General features: G+C 40.1%; 1 protein-coding gene across 2 annotated transcripts in view; it reads left to right on the forward strand.

The window, feature by feature from the left end:
- SUGCT (succinyl-CoA:glutarate-CoA transferase) overlaps nucleotides 1–24965 on the forward strand; it is a 775778-nt gene that overhangs the window by 326452 nt on the left and 424361 nt on the right. For both annotated transcript variants that reach the window (XM_040473014.1, XM_040473015.1), the window contains 2 exons: nucleotides 10711–10782; nucleotides 18566–18663. In XM_040473014.1, the coding sequence (XP_040328948.1) occupies nucleotides 10711–10782; nucleotides 18566–18663 (170 nt within the window). The remainder of the gene's footprint in view (nucleotides 1–10710; nucleotides 10783–18565; nucleotides 18664–24965) is intronic.

Here is a 24965-nt window from a genome sequence, read left to right on the forward strand (position 1 = left end):
TTATCCGGGAATTTTTGGTTGTTGCTTTTGCTTGCCTATTTCAAATAATCTGGCTTATTATTCTTTATAGTGAAATCAATTCAGGATCATCATCAAAACCAGTTTCTGGCCCATACTGTCCAAGGAAAGGAACCCCATGTGCCATTTTACATTGTGTCCAGGATGCATGATGACTCCATTTTTGACAGTAGGCTTTCATGACAAAGGACTTCTTTTATTAAAAAAAAAAAATCCATTGACAGTTTGGGAAGAATATTAAAAAAATTTAGACATTTCCCATTTTCTTCTTTGCACTTGCATAGTATCAGAAACTGAGTGATTGAAGATCATACATATGTTCAATTTGAAATGAGACTTAATTGATTTGAAGAACCTCCAGTATATTTTTGAACATTCAAATTTCCTGTGGAATCAGCAAATCCTGGCCTTGATCTGGGGTGGAAGGAAATCAGCATGTAATACCTCTGTAAAGGCTATTCTAAATTTCAAGGCAAAGATTTGTATTTAGAAATTGGTCTTCAAAATGGCGTTTTTTTTTTCATGATGAAAAATGTACAGACAAAGCCAAATTGGTAGTAGGCGAGATTAGGGACTCCTGGGTTCGTTTACCACTTGTTGCATGGTTTCATCCCATAGATGACACTGTTCTTGAGCTCTAAGTGGTTTGTGCCTCACTGCCATCTGGCTCAGCCAGCTTCGGCACCATAAGGTGAACTGAACTGTTTGTGGTAGGAAATAGTGCTCTATATTTGTCATGATGTACTAGCACAGACCCAAAGTCGGTAACTGCTTGACATTCCAGAAAACATTCTCATGGCAGTGAGTTGAACTTCATGGAATGTCTTTTTCCAGTGGATGATGAAGTCATTTAGCAATAGTTACCTTTTGTGGAAGAAAATCTTGTTAAAAATTAGGTAGCCCTGGGAGACCCAAGAGTTTGAGGGCTTGTTTTTGAAGTAGACACAGCACCACTTGTATGTACTTTATTTAGACGAGAGGAAATACTGATGCATCAATATGGTAGCTTAAGAGAGTGACACAGGAAGTTTCAGTTTTATTTTTTTTCCTTTTTCCATTTGACCATGAAATATATTGAGTTGGTGCAGAACTTCGAAGGGTCCTTCTGTGATTTTATCTGTAGCCAGCTCAATAATTAAGAGATCATCAATCCGGGTTAGCTGGCCTGGAAGCAGGGAAAGCAGAGCATTTCGGAAGCAGTAGACACTTCGGATTTACCTTCTTATATCTCTGACTTCATGTCTGCTCAGTATTCTCTATTCCTATATCTTCTATCGCCACCCCTGGGTCTCTCAGGTGTGGTCCTATTTCACCTGTGACACTGTTCTAACCAGAGCAATGAAACTCTGACTCCCCATGCCTTCTTGTCTTTACGTCTCCCAATTTGCTCGTAAGTGGTACAGTTTCTTTGGCATGTCCAATCACTTGACCCATCAATATTTTCTCAGTCTGAGAAACACCTCTTCACTCAGGAGAGGAGGTTCATTGTGAACTGGAATGTGAAGAAAACTGAAGTTTCTGTGTGGTCTCCCCAATGGTGAAACTTACCCTAGAGAAAGCACAACCCATGGTAATAAGCTTAATAAAATCTGGTCTTCTAAGAGGAATGGCTTGGTTTTGGCCTTATCCTTTTTCTGTTTTTTTTTTTGTTTGTTTTGTTTTTGTTTTTTTGTTTCTCTTTTTTTTGTAACTTTATGTATGTATGCATGTATGTATGTATTTTTAAATTTATATCCAAGTTAGTTGGCATATAGTGCAAAAATGATTTCAGGAGTCCAGTGATTCATTCCCTATGTATAACACCCAGTGCTCATCCCAACAAGTGTCTGCCTTAATGCCCCTTACCCATTTAGCTCACCCCCCCCCACAACCCCTCCAGCAACCCTCTGCTTGTTCTCTGTATTTAAGAGTCTCTTATGTTTTGTCTCCCTCTCTGTTTTTATAGTATTTTTGCTTCCCTTCCCTTGTGTTCAGCTCTTTTGTATATTAAATTCTACATAGGAGTGAAACCATATGATATTTGTCTTTCTGTGACTGACTAATTTTGCTTAGCATAATATCCTCTAGTTCCATCCACGTAGCTGCAAATGGCAAGATTTTGGTCTTTCCGATTACCATGTAATACTCCATAGTGTGTGTGTGTGTGTGTGTGTGTGTGTGTGTGTGTGTGTGTGTATATATATATATATATATATACCAAATCTTCTTTATCCATTCACTTGTTGATGGACATTTGGGCTTTTCAGTACTTTGACTCTTGTCGATAGTGCTGCTGTAAATATTGGAGTTTGGCCTTGTCCTTTTAAAACTATAGACCCTTGCTGCCCTCTCCCCCATCATTTCATGCAGAAGCAATGGTTTCTTGCCTCCTGAGGCCTAAATTCCTTATGAGAGAAACACCCTAGCCATGAGTGTTTTAGCCCAATTCGATGCTTTTGATGTGAGTTCTCCCTGGTGTGGAAAGCCTGCTGGCAGTTTGTGCATATGGCTTGTTGTCACTTACTTTGCTCAGTCTGGAGAGTGAGGCAACCAAGGGAATAAAGAGAGAGAGAGGAGTCTGTTGCAGAGTAGATGAGGGCCCAAGAGTCAGGATATAAGGGTTTAGAATACATAAGGAAGTTCCTTTTAGGTAGGATGCAATTATTTAATAATAATGATATTTATTGAATCCCAACCTTTTATTTATTTTTGAGAGAGAGAGAGAAAGAGAGCAAGTCAGGGAGGGGCAGAGAGAGAGAGGGAGATAAAGAATCCAAAGCAGGCTCCAGGCTCCAAGCTGTCAAGCGCAGAGCCCAACGTGGGCCTCAATGCAGGGCTTGACGTGGGGCTCAATGTGGGGCTCAAACTCATGAACGAACTGTGAGATCACAACATGGGCCCAAGTTGGACACGTAACCGACTCAGCCACCCAGGTGCCCATGAATCCTTACCTTTAGCAGCAACTCGTCTATGGATCTTATGCTGTGGCCCTCCCACCCCACTGCATCTGCTTCACTTAAACAAGCAGTGAATGAAGCATTTTACATTCTGACCATCCACAGTCTCCTGTTCTTCCACCCTGCATGTACAATGACTTCCATTATTAAGTTCTTTGACTTCGTCAGGATTCCTTACCCACTGACACCTTTCCCTTTGCCCTATCACCTCTTCCTGTCTTTACCACCTTCTTCCACATCCAGATAGTCCATGGCTCATTACCCAGTAACATTCTGGCTAGTTTTCTGATTTTCCTGCACCTCTATTTTTTTTTTTTGTCATATTCGTCTGACACAACTCTAGTGAATGCAAATATCCATTTATTCTCTGTCTGTAACTGAGAGGTGATGGAGAATATCACTCAATTGGGCTTTCAACACAACTGTGTTTATCTGGTCACCTTGCTGTCCCACTCTCTTCAATGATATAATCTTCCAGTCTCATATATACCAACCCTACTCTCAGTTGATGACCTTGCTCCTTATTCCATAAGAAAGTAGAAGCATCTAGTGGGAGCTTTCTCTGCTTCCCACCAACAAACCAACATGGGGCCTGCATTGCATCTGTGCTCATTCTGTGTGCTCAGTGCTTTGCTTATTCTTTTTCTTCACAACAAAATTTCCCAAACAGATGTTTGCACGTGACTTCCCCATTCCTGACTATTACTTAGTCCCGATTCACTTCAAATTTCATTTGGTCCTCATTGTGACACCAGAACAGCATTTGCTGAGGGAATGAAAGACCACCTTGAGGGCATTTTTTGGTCCTCTTCTTACTCTTGTGAGTAACTCTGTTTCTGCTTGGACTTGAGATGGGGGTTGCCTTCCGACTCATCTCTTGCCTCCCCCCACTCTTTTTTTCCTACTCCATAGTCAAACTCTTTTCCTAAATGACTTCAACTATGTGATAGTTTCAGTTATAGATTATAATGAACAACTCTCAAGTTTTATCTACAGTTCAGACAAGTTCTAATCATTTGGAATTTCCACAGGAGTATCTCAAAAGCTCCTCAGAAAGCTAAATGTCCCCCGTGACATCTTGCAGTCGCTCAATCTTCAGCTCTTGACCATTACAGCCAAGTCATTACCAACTGCAGTATATTTTACCACGTAAATATTTCTTTTTTAAAGTTTTTAATTCTAGTTAATTAATGTACAGTATTACATTAGTTTCAGGTGTACGATATAGTGATTTGAAACTTCAAAACATCACCTAGTGCTTATCACAACAGGTGCACTCCTTAATCCCCATCACCTACCAAACCCATCCTCTTACCCCCTTCGCCTCTGGTAACCATCAGTTTCTTCTCTATAATTAATAGTCTATTTCTTGGTTTCTTTCTCTCCCTCTCTCTGTTTTCCCCTTTGCTCATTTTTTTGTTTCTTAAATTCCACATATGTGTGAAATCATATGGAATTTGTCTTTCTCTGATTGACTTATTTCACTTAGCATTATGCTCTCTAGCTTCATCAATGTCATTGCAAATGGCAAGATTTCATTTTTTGATGGCTGAATAGTATTCCATTGTGTATATACCACCTCTTCTGTATCCATTCTCCAATCAGTGGACAATTGTGCTGCTTCCATAACTTGGCTATTATAATTAATGCTGCTTTAAATATTTCTTGAATCCATTTCTTTGCATCTCTCTTGTCAGGACCCTAAACTAATACACCATCATTTAAAAAAGTTTTTTGAGATAATTGTAGATGCATTTTAAGAAATAATAGACACAGATATGGTGTACCCTTTACTCAGTTTACTCCATTGGTAAGGAGATGTCCTTTGATAGGTAAATGGATAAATACACATCCAGACAATGGCATATTATTCCACACTAAAAAGAAATGAGCTATCAAGCCATGAAAAGGCTTGGAGGAGTCTTGAATGCATGTTACTAAGTGAAATAAGTCAAGCTAAAATACATCTGGTATGATCATACATACTGTATGATCCCAAGTATATGTAATTCTGAAAAGGCAAACTATGGATACAGTAAAAAGATCAGTGGTTGCCAGGGGTTGGGAGGAGGAAAAGACAAATAGGCAGGGCACAGAGGATTTTTAGGGAAGTGAAAATAGTCTGTATGATACTATGATGATGGCTACATGTCATCAGACATTTGTCCAAAACCATAGCATGCACAGCACCAAGCGTGAACTCTAATGTAAACTACAAACTTTGGATGATCAGATTGTGTCAGTGTAGGTGTATCAGTTATAACAAATGTAACACACTGGTGAGAGGTGTTGATAATGGGGGAAGGCTGTGCATATATAGGGGAAGGAGGTATATGGAAAATCTCTACTTTCTGTTAAATGTTTTTATGAACCTAAATCTAAAATTTATGTTTTTTTAAAAAGGACATCAGAAGCATCCTTGTCATGATGTTGATGTTCTGTATTTTACTATATCAATATCTATATCCTGTGCTATTGCACTATAGTTTTGTAAAATGTCACCAATGGAGTAAACTGAGCGTTTTCTTCTGACCATACGTTCTCATTTCTTACAATATGGATGGGCTGAGAATTTTCCAAATTTTCAATTTCTGTTTCCTTTTTTCCTGAACGATTCTGTAAGTAATTTCTCTTTTTTCACATTGTACTATTGTTGCACCTTCAACATTTTGTTTAGAAATATCTTCAGCTTGGGAAGATACTTCAACTTGGGTGGCCCAGTTGGTTAAGCATCTGACTTCCGCTCAGGTCATGATCTCACGGTTCACGAGTTCAAACCCCGCATCGGGCTCTGTGCTGACAGCTCAGAGCCTGGAGCCTGCTTCAGATTCTGTGTCTCCCTTTTTCTCTGCCCCTTCCCTGCTCATTCTCTCTCTGTCTCTCTCTCTCTCTCTCAAAAATAAATAAATAAATAAATAAATAAACAAACAAACAAACAAACAAACAAACAAGCAGGGGCACCTGGGTGGTTCAGTCGGTTAAGCATCCAACTTCAGCTCAGGTCATGATCTTGTGGTTCAATGAGTTCAAACCCCGCGTTGGGCTCTGAACTGACAGCTCAGAGCCTGGAGCCTGCTTCGGCATCTGTGGCTCCCTCTTCCTCTGCCCTTCCCTTGCTCACACTCTGTCTCTCTTTGTCTCTCAATAAACAAATAAAGGTTAAAAATTTTTTTTAAATAAACAAATAAACATTAGAAATGTCTCCAGCTGAATACCTAATTTCATCACTTGCAAGCTCTACCTTCCACAAAAAACTGGAGCAGGAGCCCAGTCCAGCCCAGTTCTTTGACGCTTTGTAACAAGGATTGCCTTGCCTCCAGTTTCCAAATAGGAGTTCCTTATTTCCACCTGAGACCTCATCAAAATGGGCTTTCCTGCCCATATTTCTAAACATTCTGTTCAGCGTTCCTTAAGTATTCTCTAAGAAGATTGAGATGTTCTAAAGATGTTCTCTCCCCTTTTCTTTCTGAGCTCTCAATGGAATTGCCCTGAACAGTCAGTTCATAGCAATGTAGGCTTTTTCTAGCATAAACCCCAGATCTCTTCCAGTCTCTCTACCCATTGCCTGGCTCTAAACTGCTTGTGCACTTTTAGGTATTTGTTACAGTGGCATCCCACTCCTCAGTATCAGTTTCTTAACCCACTTGTGCTGCTATAACAGAACACGATAGTCTGTGTGGCTAAGCAACAGACATTTATTTCTCACAGTTCTCAAGGTGGGGAAGTCCAAGATCTGGGCGCTGGCAGATTTAGTTCCTGGTGGGGACCTACTTCCTGATTCACAGATGGCTATGTTCTTGTTCCTGTTAATCTTAAAAACAAAACTGTCAGTTATTTTATCAGCAATCAGCAAAAATGCCCTATTTGGGAATGACAGAGAACTACAACTTAGGACATGAAAGCTACAGCAAAACCATAGGCAAGTCCAAAAAAAAAAAAAAAAAAAAAAAAGGAGAGGAATGTCATTTTATGGAGATGAAGGGGGAAGTTGGGAGAATTTGTTTTGAATGAAAGTCTATTGGAGAAAAGCAAGAGTTCCGAGTGATGATGGTCTCTCATTGGCTGAGTTGCAGGGGCAGTTGATCTCTTGTGGAGGATTCAGTGGACAAGCCACCTTTGAACCACATGGGTGTGAATGGCACAAGTCCATGTACACTTGGAAATTTTTCAATAAGTACAGTACAGTACTGTAAATGTATCGTACTTCCTTATGACTCTCTTAATAACATTTTCTTTTCTCTGATTTACTTCATTGTAAGAATCCAGTGTATAATACACATAAGATACAAAATGTGCTAATTGACTATTCATGTTATTGCTAAGCCTCATGGTCAATAGTAGGCTATCAGTAGTTAAGTTTTGGGGCGTCCAAAGTTACACGTGGATTTTCAGCTGTATGCATGTGTGGGTTGCCATTGTTCAAGGGTCAATCGTACATGTTTCCTGTGAGGCCTTCCTTTCCTGTTGATGACTCTTGTGTTGGGGTCTGTAATGGACAGCTATTCTTGTAATTGATGCTTGTCAATTACAAGTGATACAGCTTTTCCTTTTAGTCTCCTGACTCCACTTTAGTGACGTTTCCCTCTATTAATTTTCATACTCCTAATACCATCATATTGGGGTTAGGATTTCAACATGCGACTCTGGGACATAATTATTTACTCTTCAGCCAATACTTTGTTTTTAAGTTTTTACTTAAAATATATTTATTAAATAAACACTGTAGGAACAATAACAGGGAACAAATAAGCATTTAAAGAACTCAATCTTACCTTTATCCTTATAAATCTATTTGATGATCTTTAATTGTGTTTGGTGCTCAGCCACTATGCAGTCTTCATTTTCCTGTGATCATTAACTGGTTATCTCTGCTTAAAGTTTTGAAAGTTTTATATTGATAAAGACATATTTCATGGCATAGCTAAGGCTTAAGGAAGACACACTTCTTCATTAATTAAAAGGGAATGAGGATCTTCAAAAATGTAAACTTGCTGAGTTTTATGTCACTAATCTAAAATTTTAAAGTTTATTTATTTATTTATTTTGAGAGGGAGACAGAAAAGACAGAGGCTGAGCAGAGGAGGGGCAGGGAGAGAGAGAATCCCAAGCAGGCTCTGTACTCTCAGTGTGGAGCCTGACGTGGGGCTCAAACTCACAAACTGTGAGATCATGATCTGAGCCAAAATCAAGAGTCGGATACTTAACCAACTGAGCTACCCAGGCACCTCTAAAATTTTGAAAGTCTTTTTTCACATTATACCTGGTAGCATACATTGTTACTTCATATTGCTTATTCACTTCCCAACTCAGATTTTCTCCAGAAAACAAACAAACGAAAAAACAAGCTGACAGTCTGTGTACTTTCATAGTTATCAATGGTTTATTGGGGCATCTCTGTTCAAAATCCTTTGCTCCTCACTCATACCTCCATTGCAAATTCCCTTTCCATAGTTTGAGAAACACCAATGCATTGTTTATAACACAAACTTTGCTTTTGCCCTGTGAACAGGGAAGATAAACTTTTAAAATAGTTCATGTGATATCTTTTTAGTAGCATTCATTACCAAATCAAGCAAAAATGTAAACAGAATAAACCCCATTAATAATGTTTTGCCTGAGATTCATTTTAGCCATGAGTCTATTATATGGAAGCAGTTATCTGAGAGATTTATTACATTTTACGGCCATTTATTAATTGCCTAACATTCTTCAGATATCATGTTAGGTCTAGTAGGAAGAATAAAAAGAAAACATACCATCTTCCAGCTTCGGTTTCCCAGCATCAGACAACGGGACTTTCAATGATGCTGGAAATGCTCTTTATCTACGCTGATATGACAGCCATGGCTTTTGAATGTTTGACATTGTGGCTAGTGGGTCTGTGGAACTGAGCTGTTACTTACATTTTTCTTAATAACATCTCTACTGAGATATAATTGATCTATCATAATTCACTCATGTAAAGTGTACATTACAACAATCTTGGAACATTCTCATCACCCCATCAGGAAACCCAGAACTCATTAGTGGTAGTGGTCACACCCCCAAATTCTCCCCATCTTCTCAGCCCTGGGTGGCCGCCAATCTTTCTGTCTCTATGGATTTCCCTATTTTGGACGTATCATATAAATGCTATCAAAATATGTGGTCTTTTGTGACTGGCTAATTTAATTTTAGTTTATTTAAATTTAATAGCCACATGCAGCTAATGGCTATTATAGGAAGCAAGTGAAGTGAAAGACACATACAGATCCTGAAGGCTAAGAAGAAGATAATTCTGAGAAAGGGGAATGCGGAATACAGGTCAGAGAGATTGGAGATGAACCGAGATGGAGCCTAGTGATAAGACAGGTTCCTGGAGGAAGGGATGGTTAACAGTACCAAATACTACAGAGGGGTCAAGAAAGAATAGTTTCAGTGTAAAGATCGGATAAAAATCCTGATGACAAAGGGCATTGGCATGTGGCGTTGATGAAGAAGTGTAGGCAGGTAGAATTTTATATCATTCAGAGATGGAGGGAAGGAAGAAAATTTCAAGATAGCCTGAGAAGGATAACAGGATTGATAGAAATTTTGTTTTGTTGCTGTTAATATTTTTAGTGTAGACGTGAGCCTATATGTAGGCAGAAAGAAAAGGATCTAGTCGGAATGAAGAGATTAAGGATGATTGAGCAAGGTTCTGAGGGATATGAGTGAGGGTGGGACCAGGGTTTTTAGTATAGGAGCAAGCCCTGGCAAGGAAGATTGAAGTCATCTTTCTCAGAGGCAGGAGTAAGTAAAGAAAGAGTAGGTGAAAATACAGAGTAATGTTTACATAGAAAAGAAGGAAACTAAAGGAACTCATTTAAGAAAGTGGGAACGAGGCCTTCTGTGGGTAAAATTTGGTTCCTCCAACCATCACTGTGATCAAATGTGGAGAAGAGAGTTCTCCAGATGCTCTGGGAGGTGAGTGATCAATTTCTTATATTCTTGTTGCTGCTCAAATGAATGTGTCTCCTAGAAGCAACAAACATTTTCAAGTACATAAAAACCACATGAGGTTCAGAGATCCACATGTGTCAATTTTCACTTAATGAAAAGTAAATTGTCCAAAAGTTTACATATGAGATCTTCAAAGATAAAATGTATCAGTGTATGCATCCTCCCTTCCACCCTCCCTTCCTCCCTCCTCCCTCCCTTCCTTCCTTCCTTCCTTCCTTCCTTCCTTCCTTCCTCCCTCCCTCCCTCCCTCCCTGCCTCCCTCCCTCCCTCTCTCCCTCCCTCCCATTCATTTATTTTTCTTTCAGTTTGTAGAAAACATTGCATCCTCTTGCTCTTTTCCCTCCAAGGAAAAATGGAAACAAACAAAATATAAAACTTTGGAAAAGCCCAACATTAATCCATACTATAATGAATACAGAATTTCATGTTATGCATTATAATAAAACTGTTTTAGTTTAATTTAGTATTTTTTTATTTTTCCAACCCGTGTTACAACAGTTAGTGGAAGAGCCAGGAAGTGCTTTGAAAATCCCAAATTAACAAAAACAAAACAAAACAAAACAAAACAAAAGAAACCAACTATGCAAATATAAGAACAAAATCTACTAATTAATATTTATTTAATTAGTAATGTACTTTAGAACATGCTTTCTATATAGAAGTTTTAGAACTTAAAGCTAACTTTTATGGTATTTTCAATATATAAAGTTATATATTCATGTATCTATGTATTTGTATGTATGTATGTACTTATGTATTTATTGATTTCTTTTAGGCTTTTAAAACCAAGGATGGATATCTTGTAGTTGGAGCAGGAAGTAACCAACAGTTTGCTACTGTGTGCAAGGTAATCTTGAATCACTGGGGTGGGCAGATGACCCGTGCAACAACTCGTTTTGTATACAGCCAGGAAAGTTCAGTTTTGCCTAGAACAATGTTGTTAAGTCTACAGCCAACTCCAGACCCCTTGCCTTCACACCTAACAATGTGCCATTTTGATACGTACAAGTGCTCGGGACATGGTCTGAATTAGCATTCTAACTATATGTTTTTTTCAGGTTATCTGGCTGTATTTTGAAATGAATCATAGTACATAGGAACCTAAATTATCCTCAAACAGGACCTGACTACCAGTCCAATGAAAAAAAAAGGAAAGAAAAAAATGCACTAAAATTTTTTAAAAAATGTTTATTTATTTTTGAGAGAAAGAGACACAGAATGTGAGGGGGAGGGACAGAGAGAGAGAGAGAGAGAGAGAGAGAGAGACACGGAATCTGAAGCAGGCTCCAGGCTCTGAGCTGTCAGCACAGAGCCCCATGTGGGGCTTGAATCCATAAACCAAACCATGAGATCATGACCTGAACCTATGTCAGATGCTTAACCGACTGAGCCACCCAGGTGCCCCCCAAAAAATGCATTTTAAAGGGAATTTTATTGCCAGGATATTTTTCTTTTCTCTTTCCTTTCTTTTTTTTTTCTTTTTTTCTTTTTTTTCTTTTGTTTTTGTAATAACATGAGATCTAATTAGGCCCAAATACAGTATAATACCAAATTTATTGTATTAACCACTAGAAAACTAAAAACAACTTTTCACATTAGCTTTTAATTTTGCAGAATACCTTTCTGCAAAATTCATGTTTTAAGGTGTTAGCAATTAAGGTTGTATTAAAGATGTTGCTACTCATTGGGTTTAAAAAAAGGCCTTGGAATAGTTTGAGATAATTTTATATTGAAGATTTTACATTTTTGGCATCACTTAGACACTTTTTTTATTTGATGTCTTTACTACTTACCTAGATTTTAGGGTTTTTTATATTTGCTTTTATTTAAGTCTTTAGGTTCCCGTTCACTTTTTCCAGTTCTAGTCCCAGAAGTATGATCTAGCTTTAAAAATATGTATTTAAGTTTTTTTTTTTTTTAATTTTTCTTTCCTGTAGGGGAAAGGCCTCACCTGTTGAGGACATTTTAATTTTTTTGCACTCCTCATACGTACCACTGTGAACTTCCGGCGTTATTAAAGATGCCCAAATATTCCTTAGAGGAGCCTTCTTTATTGCAGTTAGCCTGCTAGAACCTTCTGTATTGCAGTTAACCTGCTATGCACAAAAATTCTTTATTGTGGTGCCTCTTTTACAGGAGAGGGTAGGGAGCGCAGCTCAAAACCACAGCAAAGGGGTGGGATGTACCAGGGAGAAGGTGACAAATGGAGCTGGTTCCTATGGCAGTGAAGGCTGGAACATCTGAGGTGGGGAAGAGGGAGCTTTCATAACGGTGACTCTGAGTAAGTGTAGAGAAAATTGATTCAAACATTTGATCCAGGATCAAAGAATCTTTATTATGAACGGTCAACGTTAAAAATATGAAACATACGGAAGCCGTTGCCTGTGAAGTCATTTGCGTACTCTAGCCACAGAGATGTAAAAGCCAGTTCATTGCTATAAATGAGTACAGATTTTCTTCCTGGGCCATATGTTTTGGAGTTTTCTCTCTCCAGAAAGGGGGGCAGGGTGGGGGGGGTAGAAATTACTGGTTGACATATTCTTCACTGTTGAAAATAACTGTACTGAGCTCTTTTTATTTTTGATTCATTACTGCTGATCAGTTTGAAACTTTTGAACTTCCTCATAAATATCCATAAGAACATTTTTTTTTTGGAAAATATTTTTATTTCAAAGCAGAATATTTGCCATAAGTCTGAGTACTAAAATATGACTTACTGTGCTGGTGTGTTAGGATACGTTTGTTTAAAAGGAGACCATCAGAGGGCCTTTGAGAGTGGTACACTTGACCTTGTTTTTCCATATGTGAGTTAGGAATGATAATCCCTGTTATGAGCCCGTAAGACAATGTCTATCAAATTCTTTGAAACACTCAGAAGAAAATTTTTATGTGTCCAGGATTTTAATGCTATTTACATCACTTACTAGGCATCTTGACCAAACATTGCAATCTGATTGATTTTTTTTTTAACCTTCATAATTATATCCTTACATGTAAACTTGCCCTATAAAACCTTTTAACCTGAGAAAAATGCTCTGTTCCCTTATGCCATGTATAGTGGGTTTCTTATAAGTATTTTTGGTTCAGATTTATCTGTTGCGAAGGGGCTTGTGATTCAAATTGACCTTACGGAAGACGAAGTTCCCAGGTTTTCACATGAGGCCCATCAATTGTTCTTTTGCCAATTAAGGCCCGTCATAAAAGATAGGGTGGCTCGGGTGGTGGGTAGCTCAGTCGGTTGAATGTCAGACTTCAGCTCAAGTCATGATCTTGCAGTCAGTGAGTTTGAGCCCCCCACATCAGGCTCTGTGCTGACAGCTCAGAGCCTAGAGTCTGCTATGGCTTCTGTGTCTCCCTCTCTGCCCCTTCCTCACTCATGCTCTGTCTCTCTCTCTCTCTCTCTCTCTCTCTCTCTCTCTCTCTCTCAAAAAATAAACAAACATCAAAAAAAAAAAAAAAAAAAAAAGATAGGGAGGCTCTACCTCCTAGGGAGAAATACAGCAGTATTGTCTGTGATGAATGAGTAGAATTTACTTGGGCCTAATCTCTTTCCAAAATTGAAACAGATCTACTGGCTGACTAATACTTCTGGGGCAGGGGGTCCTATTAAGGAGCTCTTATTGTCAGGAATTAGGGTGAGAACAAGAGCAATTGGGTTCAAGGCTTGGGGTTCAGAAAATCTTCCTGCATATAAACCGAACCTTGGCTTAGAACAAATCCCATTTTATGTCTCTTAACGTGATACAGAAGAGTAGGCAACATGAGCATATGTAAGCTATTTTAAGCTGATTGATGCCAACACTAATGGGTATTCCTATTTGAAGTACATTGACATCCTTTCAAAAGTCATTTAGACTGAAAGTTTCTTTTATTGGAGGCAATATGCATTGGTTCTCAACTCTAGCATGCATAGGAAATCTCCCTGAGCTTCATACACAAAGATTTTGACTTAGTGTGTCTGAGGTGGGGTATGGGAAACTTCAATTTCAGTAAGCGTTGTAGCTGATTTTGGAGCAGGTGGTTTGAGGACGTTATAGCATAGTTCTAAGGCATACTGTGAGTCTTGGAGATAGTCAGGTGACCTCTGGCAAGATGCTTAATCTTTGTTAAGCATCTGTGTTCTCATGGCAAAATGAAGATTATAATACATGACTATGCTAATATATAACTTTTGGGATTTTGCAAGAGTTAGATTGGATAAGTAAAATAGTCTGTCTAGTCCTGACTCACAGTATGCACTTAATAAATGGTCTCTATAAAAATTACATTTGTGGGGGGGGGCATCTGGGTGACTCAGTCGGTTAAGCAACCAACTCTTGACTCAGCTCAGGTCATGATCTCTTTGTGAGATTGAGCCTCCTGTAGGGCTCTGTATGGACAGCACGAAGCCTGCTTGGGATTCTCTCTCTCCCTTTCTCTCTGTCCCTCCCCCCCCCCCACTTGCTGTCTCTCTCTCTCTGTGTCTCTCTCTCTCTCTCCGTCTCTCAAAATAAATAAATCTTAAAAAATTGGGTTTGGAGAATCTGGTTCTGGTTAAGATAAAGTAAGCACACTTCTCCCTATCTCTTCTGTTGAACGCAGCGATAAAACCTGGATAGAATGCACGGAGCCATCTATGAGAGGGTGTAAGAGGGCTCTGAGAAGTAAGTAGTAGCAGGAGAATTGGGGAAGAACACCAGAATTTAAAGTATCTCTAAGGCAGCAGTAAGTTTCTGTGCAATGACTTCCTTATACAGTGGAGCCTGAAACATGGAAGTAAGCACTAGGAAACAGAGCTGAGCCCTACGAGATGCCCTTTCTTCCTAGAGTGAGGACCACAAAAGTGAGCTCTAATAGCAGAGAGAGTGTGGAAATCCTCCGTCTTTTCTCCCTCTCCATTTTCTCACGCCCCACCCCACAAACAACCCCTGTAATGGCATCAGCAGATGAACAGGAACTAAAACTCTGAGGAAGGAGAACTTTCCTCTTTATCTCTGAGCAGTGATCCCCCAGAAAGAGGGGTGAATCCCTGTTGCCTTTTTCTCTCCCCCCACTGCTTGGCCTCCACCCTGCAAGTCTGCTGGGGAGTAGGCTACCTAAGGGGGAGCCCCAGGGAACTGGAAAGAGACTGCAGAGAGGCAGGAGCTGTGGAAAGCAATCCTTGAAGTTGTTGGTGAACCCCGCACTCACCTCTGAGCTGCACATACACTGATCTGGTGCCAACCAGCACCCCAGAGGAGTTGAGGACTGAGCTACGGAACAGATGACTGCCCAGGTGGCAGCATGACCATTAAGTAGGGCACATGTGGGACAGATTTGAATAGCACTGCATGCGCTCAGAACTCCACTACCTCTAGAACCAAAGCACACCAAAGGTGGGTTGTGGGACTCACAGCCTGGACCTCACCAGGTCAACTGCTTGCTAAACACAATAACAACAAGATTTTTCTGTAGGATTTAAACAAGACCCAGAGGCTCATAATATAATATTTAAAACGTCCAGGATACAATCCAAAATTACTCAGCATATGCAGAGCCAGAGCTTGCATGAGAAAAGACAGTCAATAAATGCCAATGCCAAGATGACACAGATGTTGGAATTAATTTACAAAGGCTTTAAACCAGCTATTATAAAAATGCTCCGATAGGCATCACAGACTTTGTGGAAATAAATGGAAAAATAGAAATGTCCCGCAAAGAAATAGAAGATACGAAGAAGAACCAACTAGAAATTCTAGGATGGAAAAATACAGCCACCAAATAAAAAAAAAAGCATCTCCTCACTGGGTGAGCCCAATAACACAATGGGGATGACAGAGGAAACTAGTCATGGAACTCGAAGATAGATAAGTAGAAATCATTCAGTCTGAACCACAGAGAAAGAAAAAAAGAGTCTCCTCCCCAAAAGTCTATGCTGAAAAAATATTTGAAGATGTAATTGCTGAAAACTTCCCAAATTTGGCAAAAGACAAAAACCTACAGATTTAATAATTTCAGCGAACCCCAAATAGGATCAACCCCAATAAATCCATGCACAAACACACCCAAGACTACCCGCTGAAAAGGAAAGACCAAGGCAGATGTTTTGAAAGCACCCGGAGAAAAACGATATATTACCTGTGGGGGACACGGACACAATTGACTGCAGATTTTTCGTAAGAACCTGGGAGCCCAGAGAGAAGTGGCACAGAGGTGTCCTCCCTGAACTCTATATCCGGTAGAAATATTCTCAGAAAATGAAGGTTAATTAAATACATTCTCCCTCCCTGTCTCCCCGCCTTCCTCTTTCCCATCCTTCTCTTTTGAACAAACCCATGCTTCATTATTTCTTTTGGGGGAAAATGCACCTCGTTGGAATGCTTCCCATGGATTTAGTGCTCAAGATGTCAGGCACTTTCACTGACATGACTTCATTCCGTCCCAGGCAACACTGCTTCGAGCACGTAAGCAATGGTTGTGATCACAGCACCCCGAATGAAGCTGTCTCTCTAGGAACATTTTGAAATGGCAGCGTGGCTGAACACAGAATGATAATTATTGTGACCCACTGTTTCGTATCAACTTTCAAATAGAAAAGAGGTCTAATTTGTCAAGTTTAGAGAAGGACATATGAGGATATCCTCGTTCCCATTGAGTAAAATCACTGAGTGTTTTTTTTGTTTTTTTTTTTTTAAATATTCAGTTTTTGAGAGACAGAGAGAGACAGAGCATGAGGGGGGAGGGACAAAGAGAGAGGGAGACACAGAATCCAAAGCAGGCTCCAGGCTCTGAGCTGTCAGTACAGAGTCCAATGTGGGGCTCTAACCCACAAACTTTGAGACCATGACTTGAGCCAAAGTCAGATGCTCAACTGACTGAGCCACCCAGGCGCCCCACTGAGTGTTTTTTATTTTATTTTTTTAATGTAGCTTATACTATTTCTGGGTGAGGCTAGATTTACAGATTTAACCTGTGATTTGGTGAAGGCACTTGCTTTTCCTTGAAATGACTTATTCATTCTTGGGGAGGGAAGGGGTTTCCATTCCTGGACAAGGCTGGAGGCCATTCTGGGATCAGGTGTGGTGACAGGGAGGGTTTGAGAAAGGACGCTCTATGTGGTGTCGCTTTTTAAACTCTGGGAGAGTAACGCTGTCTTTATTATTCCTAAAGGAAATGAATAAGTGAACCATGCAAAAGAGAAATGACACCGTGGAGATGCTCTCTTTACTCCAGGGAACCTTCTTCACTTCTCTGTCCTTTGTGAGATGATTAATGGATTGATTTTATTTAAACTGTGGGAAACAAATGAAACCATTAAATGTTTATATTTAAAGCAAATACATTACTAGAGGTAGTGAAGCTTTCTGTGGGCCACATGGCCTGCCCGGAACCCATAAATGCTCCTTCTGACTTTCCAACACAACTGCCAAACACTGCCTCCACACATTCTTTATAAAACTTCTTTTCCATTCCAAATCCACTTGGTACTTTCATTACGGTCTTGTTAAAATTGCAAGATGTCCGAAGGGACTTGCAAGATAGATTTCCCTTTATTGAGGAGGAGCAAAAGAGGAAGTGTATAAAAGCATTTCTATTTGTTATTCCTTCAGGGAGACATATTAAAGAAAAATAGTGACACTTCTATAGGAAGAATATCTTTTAATTTGACATTATTTTAATGGTGAGCATTTGGGGCAAATGTATATGCTTTTCCTCTATTTTAGCACCTTGTACAACATCCTGGATTGGACTTCTGGGACAGATAATATTATTTTATTTACATGTGGAACAAATAAGTGAATGTACCTACAAGATATATGTTGATCGTGGGCTTTGTGAAAGTGCAGACAAGTACTTATGATATTGGTTCTCAGAATTAGGTCCGTTTTATCCAGTTTTGTATCTCTCTACTTACTCTCTCCAGACAAGCTTATGATGGGGATCTGATAACTCTTTCTATGCTCCTGTTTGTAGGTACCTACACAAATGTAGCAAAAACTTCTCATAAATGACAAACTCAGTCACAACATTACCCATATTAAAAAAATTTTTTGTACCGTTTATTCATTTTTGAGAGACAGAGAGACAGAGTGAGTGGGGGAGGGGCAGAGAGAGAGGGAGACACAGAATCCGTAGCAGCATCCAGGCTCCGAGCTGTCAGCACAGTCCAACATGGGGTTTGAACTCACTGACCGTGAGAATATAACCTGAGCCGAAGTCAGATGCTCAACTGACTGAGCCACCCAGGCCCCTCAACATTACCCATCTTGACTGCATGATCCTTCCCTCTATATTCCTTTGCTGTTCTATATGCTTTTGTCTGGAAGCATAAAGGTCAGCAAAGGATGGTGTTGGGAAGGGTGTGGTAGTCGCTGAACACTTGCACTCACAGGAAGGTACCCCCCAAATCGTGAATTATACATTAAGATTATTTTTCCTGGGAGCTCCTGGGTGGCTCAGTCGCTTAAGCATCAGACTCTTGATTTCCTCTCAGGTCATGACCTCAGGGTTCATGAGTTCAAACCCTGAGTCAGGCTCTGTGCTGACAGCACAGACACTGCTTGGGATTCTCTCTCTCCTTCTCTTTCTCTCTCTGTCCCTCCACCTCCCTCTTGCTCTTTCAAAAGTAAGTAAATAAATAAATGTTAAAAAACATTATTTTTCCCTTTTAGATCTTGAATTTGCCTGAACTGATTGATGACTCCAAGTATAAAACTAACCACCTTCGGGTACAGAATAGAAAAGAGCTTATCAAAATACTATCTGCACGGTAAGCTTGGGTCTACTGTGTGTACACTTAAGAATTAATGTCATTAGCATTTACCTGGGTTTTTTTGTTTGTTTGTTTTTTGGTGTTCTTTTTTGCCTTATTTAAATTAACTTGTATTTCTTTAACATTTCACAAAGCTGGTTAGTGGAAAGATATTTCAAAGCCATGTTTTTTCTTTATTTGAAAACATTTTACATGTCTTATTAAGTACTGAGTCATAACAATGATATAAATAAGAAAGTCAAATGACTTGAATTAGGTTGCTCTTCTGTAGCATGTGAGTGTTTGGGATTAGTCTATTATGAATTCAAATAACAACAATACTACTAGTAATAATGATTACTAGTAGTAATAATGATTTAACATTTTTTTTTACCTTTTACTGTTTAAACAGTCTACATATCTGACCCCTTTTAACCCTTACAATCATTCTGTGAGGTAAATTCTATTCCTATTTTACAGATAAGGAAACTGAGGCAAAGAACGGTGAAGTCAAAAGTTTGTTGGCTTTTCTGTTCTCCTGTGCAGTTCATCATGATGACGTTTGGAAAATGCCAGATTGAGTTATGGGTCATAAAGGATTAATGCTAGTCAATTAGAGCATTTGATTCCAAATTATAACATTCATGTCAGGTTTTGCTTTCATTAAAACCTGTATCAGTCCTTCAGGTATCCCTCAGAAAAGGGTACCAATCCTGCATATTTCCTACCAGTTTTGCTTTTGTTTATGTCTAAACTCCATCTACAGAATAGGCATCAGGGTTCTTGTGGATCTAAATGCCCACAGAAGCGATTCTTCAGTACGGAACATTTGTGGTCATCATGCCCATGAATTAAGTACTTTTGTTCAAATATCATATCTTGTCTTTTGAAAGGGCCCTTGTTTTTCTGTATAGTATGTACCAAAGTTCTTAGACAATAAGATTCTGCTACTGTAATTTTTATTTCTGTCCCCTTGGTATTTGGGGATCTCTGTGTGAATCAGCAACAATTCATTACCTATTTGCCCTTTCCTGGATCGCAGACACTTCTCCGCAATGCCTGTTTCGCCTTGTGCCCCATGCCGGTCAATCAGCGGGGGGCTTTGTGTGGGACTGATGTGCAGAGAATGCAGGAGCCAGAATCAGGCTCCCCTATCCCGGTCGTTTGTTAAATATCAGTCTGATTCTACCACAGAGCCTGAGAGCCCTCAGTCATTAACCTTTCTTCACATGAGAATTGGCCATTTATTTCTGCTCTTTGCCTCTCATTTAATTCATTGATAGGACTTTTTCCTTTCACACCACGGTTACCCACTTTCAATAATAGGCATTTGTGAGAACCTTATCAAAAGCTCTTTGAGAGTCTAAATAGATCGTATCCATGCTGTGAGAAGTGGACCCAAGAAAAATACAAAACTGAGGCAGATAAAAGTGTCATCTTCGTACTCAGCTGCTGGCCCCTTTTATAACATCAAGGGCCACAAAGTTACATTACTGGTTTCCCATGTCCTAAGATTTTTCTTCCTTGCTCAATTCTGTGACAGAATTCTGCTGTAGAAAGACTTTTAGTAGCATCTGTAATAGATTAATTTCTATTTTCTCTCTTTATTGTGAATTACATAATTTGTCGCCTTCTTCTTTCTACTCTTACGCACGCAGAAGTGGAAGTTTCCTCATTGTGGAAACCCATAAGGTTCTTATGTCTTTATTCAGGGCTTAAAAAGGAGTTAAGGAATCCAATCACAAGGAAGAGACTGGGGGGTTGTCTTCAGAGAGGAAATTCAATAGGGGAGGTCACATTATCACAGGTCCTGCTGTTAAAGCACAGACCACAGAGAGCCTGCGCTGTTTGGAGGCTCTGTTGTGTGAGTGTGTTGATGTTTTTTGGTGCTCTCTTGTGGGAAGCAGTCTTCAGTCTCCGCCAGCTCAAGTCTCTTCTGCGTGATGGATCAAACAGTGATGAGCGGGGAAGATTAGGATATGATTCATTCCCATTTATGACCTTGTCGTTTGTTTTTCTGAACAAATGTCACTGGATTCACCGGTACTGTTCAGTGCCTGGCTTTCAGGGGGTCTCTGTGAAAGTTCAAAAGTGTATCATTTTCATTAGCCGATTCTATGTTCTCTATGAAAATTTAAAAATGTTTAGTGGCTCTCTATTATAGGATGAAAGCTGGTCTTTTTAGTCTGACATCATGGTCTTCCACAGTCTGACATGGTTTTTTCTTTCCACCTTTTCTCAACATAAAGGCCCTGCTGTGGCCACACTCCCATTCGGTGGGGCCTTTTGTTCTCTGTCTGGAACGCTTCCCAGACTCACTACGATTCTGAAACATAGTCGTGCTTCCAAGGTCAGTTCCACAGCTTCATGACACCATCCTCAAATGTCCCTCTTTGGGGTCCCAGTCAGATGACAACACTTGCAGAAAAGCAGGTGTCCTTCCGTGCTTCGTGTCCAGCCTACCAGTTAACAAACACAAACAGAATCGGCATTAACTTGTTGGGAATGGTTCTGTCAGAGGTGTGCTTGACACGCTGTTCTTTTCATTCCGCAGCAGAACCTGTGAATCACAGACACGCTAGCTCCCAACCACAGAAAGGAGGCAGGGAGAAGGGAAGGGGAGAAAGCAGCACTGAGTAGATGCTTTTAATTATCAGGAAAGCATTATTTCCCACTTTACAGATGAATATTCTGAAGTGTAGGGAGATTAGTCTCAAGGTTAGAAACATAGTGAATAGTTAGTTTAGAATTCAAAAGGCTGTATCTTTTCCATATGTCATATTGCCTCCCCTAAAGTGGTGCACGGAACGTTACCCTGTCTTTGCTTATTTACTCAATAAATATTTATTGATCACTAGGGATAGAGAATAAACGAAACAAAGAACATTGGTGAAAAATATTGCAGGGAAGGAAAATGAGGAGTGCCAAAAGTTGGTCGTGAGGCTATTTCATTTAAGCTGGTCACAGAGAACTTCTCTGCTTAAGGGACATTTGAGCAGAGTCCTGAAGGAGGTGAGGGAAGGGACCTGCAGAGAACTGGAAGAAGCTCTTTAGGCAGCAGGTGCATGGGTGGGAGTTTAGGGAGTACCAGAGAGGACAGTGAGCCCAAACTCAGTGATCAAAAGGAAGAGTTGGGGGGAGGTGGGTCCAGAGAGAGAGAGAGAGAGAGAGAGAATGGAGGGATGTGGGTCCAGGGAGACAGTAGAGATAGTAGGGGGAGGTGGCCAGCAAATCATGTTTAAAATTTATGATAGACTTTATAACAACGTAGTTTCTTAAACTCGTGAAATGAAGGGATTATTTTCATCATATAGTCAGTTTGCTTCTCAGCCACTACTATTTTCTATCCAACCTGAAGACACATTTTTTTCCAGTTTGATTGAGACATGCCTGACATATAACCATGTATTAGTTTAAGGCATACACCATCATGATGTGATATATGCATGTATTGCAAAATGAGCATCCCAGTAAGTTTCATTGACACCCATCACCTCACACTTACAGATTTCTTTTTCTTGTGTTGGGTTTTAAAATCTCTCCTAGCAACCTTCACATATACAGTATTGTTAACTACAGTCCTCTTTGTGTTCTCCTATGGAATTCATAGACTCTTTTGAAAGCCTACCAGGAAAGCCAGTCGCTTACCTCACTTTTCTGTTATTCCTGCTAAAAATCATGTGATGCTTCTCTCTGAGCAGCCAGGCTCATTCAGGAAGGCAGCTGCATGTTTTTGTCATCCGCTGTTTTCCACAGACAGCACACAGTGTGTCTCAGGTGTTCTCAGGTGTTACTATTTCCCACCCCCCCACCCCCGCCCCCCACCAGGCTGGCCCTGAACAAGTTTTGCTTTTTTTAAATTTCAAGATGGGAGACTTTTCCCTTGGGTTTGCCGTTTTATCCAGGGTGTTGCAGAACGTCTGTTTACCCAGCTGCTAAGACTGAAAACGGTGCAAGGAGAAAGCATGTTAAAAGTCCCCAGCTAAAACAGAAGAGACATAATAGAGACTAATCCAGGGCCCGTTAAAACAAACCCCTTCTCTGCAGCTCCCAGGAGCAATAACTCCTAAGTCGGGGCCCCTGACACACTGAATCAGCACTTTTGCCACCGTGAGGACCTCAAGGGAGAGAGTGAACATCATAACCTGCATCGAAACCAAGAGGAGAAGGTTAAAGATGTTGTGTTAGTAGTTGGGGAAAATAAGAGGAAGACATGAAATGAGGAGGAAGGAGAAGAGAAATGATGGAGAAAATAGAAATATAATTCGCTTTATTTCTCTCCCTTCCTTTCTTCACTGTTACTGGCCACTGGCTGTGTGCCCTTGTCCTGCAGCTACAGAGATGAAACAAAAGATCTGGGCTTGTGAGTTCATGATCTAGTTAGGAAAATAAGCAGGTAAAGCAGTGGCTTAAGTAGTGTTTGCTCAGGGCAACTGGTAAACACACTCACAGGGTGCCCGCAGCCCAGAGAAGGGTAACTCCCTCAACGTGGGCAAGTCCAGGAAGGCTTCCTGGAGGTGGTGCCACCGGAGAGGAGTCTGGTTTTTTTTTTTTTTTAATGTTTGTATATTTTTGAAAGAGAGAGAGAGCATGAGCAGGGGAGGGGCAGGGAGAGAGAGAGAGAGAGAGAGAGAGAGAGAGAGACACAGAACACAAGGCAGGCTCCAGGCTCTGAGCTCTCTGCACAGAGCCCAACGCAGGGCTTGAACTTGCAACCTGTGAGATCATGACCTGAGCTGAAGTTGGATGCTTAACTGACTGAGCCACCCCGGCACACCCCCCCCCCCCCCCCGCCCCAGATGAGTCTTGGACAAATAGAATGAGGTGAAGAGAAGAGAAAAGAGAACTCAAAGGAAGAACTATCTGATCAAGTGGAATTTCACAGGGAGAAAAAAAAATAAGGTAACTTGGAAAGAAACTGATGACAACTTTTAAATTGATTTTTGAAAAATGCTGCACATGTTAAGCAAGTGTCTGTCAATATAGTCCTAGTGAAGGCGTTACTAAAAAGTTGGTTACACTAAGATGATATAAATAAAAATTAACAGTGTAAGATAAACTTACCTTTTTTACAATGCTGTGACAATTCCTTTAGTGAAATAGTAATTGGTTTTGGTTTTGAATGATCTGATTTTTCTTAAGTTTCTGATATGTGATTGAATATTTACTTACTTTCAGAGTTTACTGTATTAAAAAACAGTGAAATTTTTTTTATTAAAAAAAATTTTTTTAATGTTTATCTTTGAGAGACTTTGAGAGAGATGGAGGGACAGAGCGTGAGTGGGGGAGGGACAGAGAGAGAGGGAGACACAGAATCCAAAGCAGGCAGGCTCCAGGCTCTGAGCTGTCAGCACAGAGCCCGACATGGGGCTGGAACTCATGAACCGTGAGATCATGACCTGAGTTGAAGTTGGACGCTTAATCGACTGAGCCACCCTGGCACCCCAAAAAACAATGAAATTAAGTGCTGGAGTTCAGGGCCTTCTAAGCGGAAGTGCTAAATAAATATTGGTGAACTGAATCAAAGGTTTATTAAAGAGCTTCATCTAATCTGATCACTTCCAAAATTTGGTATCAAATTATTTTATTTTATTTTTAAATTTAAATTTAATTTTATCATTTTATTAATTTTTTTATTTTAGAGAGAGAGAGGGCACAGGAGAGTGGCAGAAGGAGAGAGAGAAAATCCCAAGCAGGCTTCACACTCAGTACAGAGCCCAATATGGGGCTTGATCCCATGATGCTCAAATTATTTTTTTAATTTTTTAAAAATTTGTTTAATGTTTATTTATTTTTGAGAGAGAGAGAGAGAGAGAGCAGAGGAGGGACAGAGAGACCCAGAGATAGAATCCGAAGCAGGCTCCAGGCTCTGAGCTGTCAGCACAGAGCCCGATGCAGGGCTCGAACCCATGAACTGTGAGATCATGACCTGAGCTGAAGTCGGATGCTTAACCGACTGAGCCACCCAGGCGCTCCCCAAATTATTTTTAATTGGCTTGTTTAGAATATTGGAGAGTTGGACCTAGAGTGTTTTTTGGCTGTTGGTAGGGAGTTGTATTTTCAAAGGTGCCTGAATATAATGTTAATTTATAAAAACTGACATCTTGGTCTCAATCCGACAAATTTGGTCCTTCTGCTTCCCTGCCTAGGTCTTTCAGGGAGTCTCCACAGCTTTGAGGACAAAGATTGAACTATTTGCCTTAATACATGTAATTGCCTCCTACCTTGTCACCCAAGAACCACCTGCAACTCCTTATAACGTGGCCTGGTGTTTTAATCCTCTGTGTCTTCCCATATGCTCTTTGCTTTTCACTAAAATG

The sequence above is a fragment of the Herpailurus yagouaroundi genome, unplaced genomic scaffold, assembly GCF_014898765.1.
Source record: "Herpailurus yagouaroundi ecotype Mexico unplaced genomic scaffold, PumYag 100, whole genome shotgun sequence".
NCBI lineage: Eukaryota > Metazoa > Chordata > Mammalia > Carnivora > Felidae > Herpailurus > Herpailurus yagouaroundi.